This window comes from Lissotriton helveticus, chromosome 12, assembly GCF_964261635.1.
Source record: "Lissotriton helveticus chromosome 12, aLisHel1.1, whole genome shotgun sequence".
Lineage (NCBI taxonomy): Eukaryota > Metazoa > Chordata > Amphibia > Caudata > Salamandridae > Lissotriton > Lissotriton helveticus.
The window spans coordinates 90,209,192-90,215,721 of NC_136073.1; the positions used below are offsets into that span (position 1 = coordinate 90,209,192).

Below are 6,530 nucleotides of genomic sequence, written 5' to 3' on the forward strand. Positions count from 1 at the left end.
ACACCCATTGCCCTCCCCTTTCACGCTAAGCATAGCATGAAAGGGGGCCTTATTTAGAAGGCAGCGTTAAGCCACGTTATGTGGCTTAATGCTGCCTTGTAAACGTCAGAAAAAGCGACGGTCTTGTGGCGATATGGGCTTGTAACAATGCCTCTAAGTTTCCTGAAATAATGACATTCACAAATCTCTATGACAACTTAAAAGCAGTCTTACTTCTGACAAGTGACAGGTGAAGGCAAATCAGTGAAGGATGTAGGGGTGACCAATCTATCGCCATGAACTGCAACAATGGCGCCAATCAGAATCTCTCCATCTCTTGAGAAACCAGCCACCGGTGGCCTGTGGAAGAGACATCCGGATGCAGAGAGCGTGGGCATCAACAGGCCCAGAAACAACTGCTGAATGCACATCTTTGTAACTCAGAGGCGAAGAAGCAGAGGCACATGAAAGAGAACAAATAATTATATGGGAAATTGTGATAATTTTATAAATTGCAATTTTTTTATATATAAAGTTGACCTTGATTTTGTCTCATTCTCATGGCCAAATGTGAAGTTAACATACTAAGATCAGCAACCTCACATTTTTAGCTGATTGAGGTTTTCCTGAGTTTAATGACGCAGCTTTGGCAAATATTAAAATATTTTACAGGTTCATGTTATGGGTAGGAGGGGTATGTATCAAGTTAGGAATGGCTCACAACCTCAGAAAGAAATACTCTAACACAAGTTACACAAATCGTAATTGCTTAACGACAGCAAAGACTTTACAGTTCCATTTCTAGGACATTAAACCGGCCCTTTGGTGACAGATAGTAAAGGCAGAAAGACCAAAGGCAGAAGAGCTAAACTTCAGGCTACAAAGGTTATATAGATTTAACCATTAAATAGCAAATGTATGCTTTGAGTTATGCAGCAGAGCTGTGGTTTGAGGTATATTGCATATCTATGCTTTGAGTTATATAGCAGATCTATGGCTCGAGGTATATTGTACATCTATGCTTTGAGTTACATACCAGATATATGGTTTGAGGTATATTGCACATCTATGCTTTGACTTATATAACAGATCGTTATATAGCAGAACCATGCTTTGAGCTATATAGTATATTTATGCTTTGAGTTATATAGCAGAGCTGTGGTTTGAGGTATATACCGTATATTGTACATCTATGCTTTGAGTTACATAGCAGATGTATGGTTCAAGGTATATTGTACATATATGCTTTGAGTTACAGAGCAGATATATGGCTTGAGGTATATTTCACATCTATGCTTTGACTTATATTACAGATCGTTATATAGCAGATCTATGCTTTGAGTTATAAGTAGGGCTCCATATTTATTTTTTATCAACTTTATCTGTATTTCTCCATATTTTTTATGGGTTTTGTGAAAAAGAAAGCAGAATCTGGCATATTTCTACATTTATTTAACCAATAAATATGCAGTCATGCTTGAATGCCTGCCAGGTTTCAGTGATATGAACGCCCGCAGAAGATATATGAATGATCTTATATGAAAATATGCACAATTCGAGATCAGCCTTGTGCACATCTACTGCTTTTGTTGCCTATTTACTAAAATTACTTTCTTTTTTAATCCCCTTACCTATCAATCTAAACAGGTATTGGCCCGGCAGTCATGGCAAAGTGTATTTAGGATCACTGAAAAAGTATCCAATTTCCGTTTTTATCCAAATTTAAAAATAAATACAGACAAGAAACTAAATAGTTTTCTGTTTGTATTTATCTGTAAAAGTCAGGAACAATGGAAAACAAGGAGCCTTAGTTATAAACAGACCTATGGTTCAAGTTATATAGCACACCTATGCCTTGAATTATGTAGTATATGTATGCCTTGAGTTATATAGCAGATTTTTAGTTCAAGGTAGATGAGAGATATATGCTTTGAGCTATATAACATATCTATGCTTCGAGTTATACAGTATATCTATGTTTTGAGTTGTATAGAGTTATATAACATATCTATACTTTGAGTTCCTGGACATGTTTTGCAGAATTACTGGTGCTGGAAAACAGAGAACAGAGTTGTCACTCTGTACTCTCTAGATCTCTTCATAGGGATCTCCAATTCGGCTACAATGTTTCTTTCGAGGTGATTTGCATCTCTCTGAAGCTGCCTTTGTCGACAGTTTCCCTCCTTAGTCCTAGCATCCGTCTGTCTATCTGATCTACAGGCAAACATGTCCAATTTTCTATTGATCCCTTTATGAAGCCTCCCAAAGTACTGTTTTCAAATGGGGCATGATACAGTTGTCAGGCTTGTTTCTTTTGTAGCCTCTTGTATTTTTACCTCTTTTAATAGTTGCAGACTACTTTTAGGGAGACATCCAGGCCTAACTCTTTCTGGTGCTGTGATGGTTGCAGTTCTCGAGGATCCCCTGTGATTGGCTACTTGCATAGTTATCCCTCGGCAGAGAGGGTCGTGTTTCAAATGTTGCTTCTAAATGATGATTGTAAAGAGGCAGAGACTGTAGGGGACCTGCAATGTAGAGCAGAGAGTCCAGAGAGTAGTTCTTGCTTCCATAAACGTAGGTGGGCTCCCTTCTGTATCTGAAGTGTCTGAGGCGGCTCTGCGCTCTGCACCTCAGGAGGCTGGCCACAATAAGTGCACATTTTTATAGAGTGTGACTATTGTACCACACGCCCTCCAGCACTGCTGGGACCATCAAGATTACAATAATGGCGGCCCATTCAGTAATTAGCAGACTTGACACATTGCTCATGCATTTCTTTGGCCCCTTGGGCCTGAAAGCTGCTAGCAAGTCCTTCACTCCCAGCATCGAATGACTCTTCATTTGGGAATGATGATCCTGTAGAATACTGAGAAATATTCTCGTCTTGAGAGCATCAGTTAAAATTATCTTTACTATCTGTATTTATTTTTTATCACAAACAACATGGTTGACCACAGAGGAGTGGATGAATGTGAGTGGCTGTTGTATGTGTCTGAGATGACTGAGTGGAAACAAAGAGCAGGGACATGGCTCTAATTAAGGGTAAGAAGAGGGTGCAGTCTAGATAATGGTTCAGGGAGCACCGTTCACTTTGCCTTAGTTTCCTACAAAGTTTGAGTCGGGCACTGCCCAGAGCTATGGTCGGTTAATAGAGCAGTACCCTGTGCAGAAGCAGATGTCCTAAGCTTCTGTCACATTTGACCCATGAGACAAACCCTGCAAAATGTTATCACAAAGACAGGGCCACACTGGACTTCTGCTCACTCTAGTGCAAGCATCAGCAGCAAAGTTGGAAGCATCAGCAGCAAAGTTGGAAGCATCAGCAGCAAAGGTGGAAGCACCAGCAGCAAAGATAGAAGCATCAGCAGCAAAAATTGAAGCATCACTAGCAAAGAGGGAAGAATTAGCAGCAAAGATGGAAGCATCAGCAGCAAAGATCGAAGCATCAGTAGCAAAGAGAAAAGCTTTAACAGCAAAGAGGGAAGAATTAGCAGCAAAGATCGAAGCATCAGCAGCAAAGATTAATGCATCAGCAGTAAAAAATCGAAGCATTAGCAGCAAAGAGGGAAGTCACTGTGGAGAAACATTCACGGTTCATGCTGCAGGGATTTTGATGGACGCTGACTTGTGCGAATTCTCCTCACCTTTACATTTGATGAATACAGTGGCCAAGAGCTGGCGTGATGGTAGCATGCCAGCTCCCATCTAGCATGCCAGCTCCCATATACAAAAGCTCGTTTCAAGTTATTCATCGAAAATTCTTTCGAAATAAAAGGGCACTTAAAACGTAAATGTGGATGAGGGGCAGCGCAACGACTAGGTGACCTACACAGCTTCTTGCAAAAAAATAGGAAGCAGATTATATTTTATTTGTCCTGCTGAGAACAAGGAAATTCTGATCAAAGACAAAGTCATCCTCCCATTTGTGGGGGCCGAACCCTTTAAGTGAACAGGTAGTTTATAAGCTTAACTAAGCACTCAATTACTGACCCCACTGTTGCTTTTGCATTCTGACGTAAAATGAAGAAGATGAAGCAAGTTAAGGTTGCATTAACTAACGCATTCCGAAAAAGGATACACCTTCTAATTACATGTCAGAGCTAGCAGGTGACTGGAAACATTTGAAGGTGCTGTTAGGATTCTCAAGTCTCTTAATAGTCAAGTCAAGTCAAAACCACTTTATTCGATTAATTTAAAATCATAAAATTATACTAGACATTTATAAAACTTATTTAAAACATGTTTAAAAAATCAATTAATACAATTTCAGTCATAATGACAATTAAAACCCGTTATAAAAAAATAATTACACAATTTCATTTCCATTGGAGCCCAAAAATCCATTATTCAGATCCATTATTTAAATACATGGTACAAAAATAGTTAGCTTTCTGGGTTAAAGGTCCAATCTTGATCTCCTAATTCTTACAGATGCAGCCAGAAAACTGGAGATACAGTACATAATTACGGGGGCTTACATCATTTGCAAAAATAACAATGCGGGCTTATACTGTGTAAATCTCATCTCTTTCAGTATTGGTTTTACAAATCGATTCCAGGGTTCAGAATACAAGGGGCAAAAGAACAAAAAGTGCGCAGTGTCCTGGGCGGACTGGTCATCACATTTACATGGAGTTGAATCCTCAGACCTACACCAACCTTTCTCATCCCAAAGAATCATATGGATTTGATTGAAACAGAACTTTGTCAGTAACCATCTATGGAAAAAATTTGTCACCACTGACAAATAAGGAGCCAACTCAAGGGATGTGGTTACCAATACATGTGCCCTCACAGAGGGTTTACCTAGCTCATCCGCTTCCCGCTCGGCAACACAGAGCCTAGTGAAGTTAGTCTTCACCCACACTAGATCTGCTTTACACAGGGATTCTGGTCTAGCAAAAATATCAGGGCGTCCTAGCTTCATAGCCAGAGACTCTACATAGGACAACCACTGAATATCCCTCATGTGATCTAGTTTTAGACAATCTTTTATTATCTTATGGTTAAGACTAAGGTTCGGATTTAACCAGAGCTTAATCCATAACAGGATCGGAGCTAGTTTTATCATGTCTGTGATGTATCCCAGACCTAGCTCAAGGTGTAGGGAATAAGTTGCTGTTGACTGAGGTAGGCCCAGCAATGACCGCAGGAATTTGTTTTCCTCCGTTTGGATGCGGTCAGGTTTTACAAACCCCCAAATTGCAGCCCCATATCTTGCAATAGAGACTGTATTGGCTTTGTAAATAGCCAAGATCGCCTCTGTGGGTTTCCCCCCTAATCTTTTAGCAAACCCCAAAACTGCGGTGGCAGAACTTCTCACGGCATTCGCTTTGGATGTTAGCTGTGGTATCCAAGTACCCCTATGATCGAATACTACATCCAAATAGGTGAAAACCTTTACACTAGAGATAACCTCGCTGCCACAAAAAAGGTTTTGTCTTTACTTTTAGAGCCCCCTACTGACATTGTGTGGGATTTACCACTGTTAATCACCAGATCTAGACTGGACATAAAAGTTCCAAAAGAATCAAGCAGCTTTTGCAGGGCAATCGGGGTCCTGGCTATCAGCACCACGTCGTTGGCATAGAGGAGCACCGGAATTGGCGCACCCCCATGCACGGAATATCCTGAGTGACAGCTGTTAAGTTAGCCTCCAATGAATTCACGTATAATGTGAATAACATGGGGGACAAGATACAGCCTTGGCGCACCCCTCTGCAGGACCTAAAACTCGCTGTACATTTCCCCTCTGTTGTTATCCTAATGGAGGCATTCAGATCTTAATGCAACTCCGCTAGGGAATGCACCAAGGAACAGTCAAGTCCCATTTTCAAGAGCATAGTCCACAGCCTTCATCTATTGACTATATCAAAGGCTGTGGATAGGTCCATGAAGCCTAGGAATATGGATCCCCTTTTTGCCCTCGTGTACTTGGATATTATGAGGTGAAGATTGAGGCATTGGTCCTCCGTACTCCTCCCCGCTCTAAAGCCATATTGTACCTCTGTCAGAATATTATTCTCTTTGGCCCAATATGTTATTCTAGCCAGGACAACCTTCCCTAGAATTTTAATAGAGGAGTCCAACAATGATATGGGCCTATAACATCTTGGGTCTACCCTCTGACCTTTTTTAAACACTGGGATTATAGTAGCTCTGGACCAAGATTTAGGAAATCCCACAATGGCTGAGGCATTAAAAACTTTAGTTAAAATATCAGCCCAGTACAAAGTATTTACCTTAAACATATCCGCGGGAACCCCATCAGGGCCCGGGGCCTTTCGTTCCGCAGTACCATTGATTGCTTTAATGACTTCAACTGTATCAAATCTGAGAGGCGCCAGGGGGTGTTCGGACACAGGGACTTCAAAAGATTCCTTCTCCATGTTACTACCGTAGATTTTTTCAAAATGGCTAAGCCAGTCTTCCTCAGAGATGTTAAGTTCCAGCGCCGCGTTTTGGTCACGAGAGAACAATGGGGTATTAATAATTGACCAAAACTTGGCACTATTTTTTAGGGTAGCTTTGTCCATGAGCTCGGCCCAAGC

General features: G+C 40.9%; 1 protein-coding gene across 1 annotated transcript in view; it reads right to left on the reverse strand.

Moving 5' to 3' along the window:
* Positions 1-410, reverse strand: part of LOC144797907 (extracellular calcium-sensing receptor-like) — an 87,237-nt gene extending 86,827 nt beyond the window's left edge. The window contains exon 1 of the mRNA XM_078668708.1: positions 214-410. Within this exon, the coding sequence (XP_078524834.1) occupies positions 214-410 (197 nt within the window). The remainder of the gene's footprint in view (positions 1-213) is intronic.
* Positions 411-6,530: the final 6,120 nt, after the last annotated feature.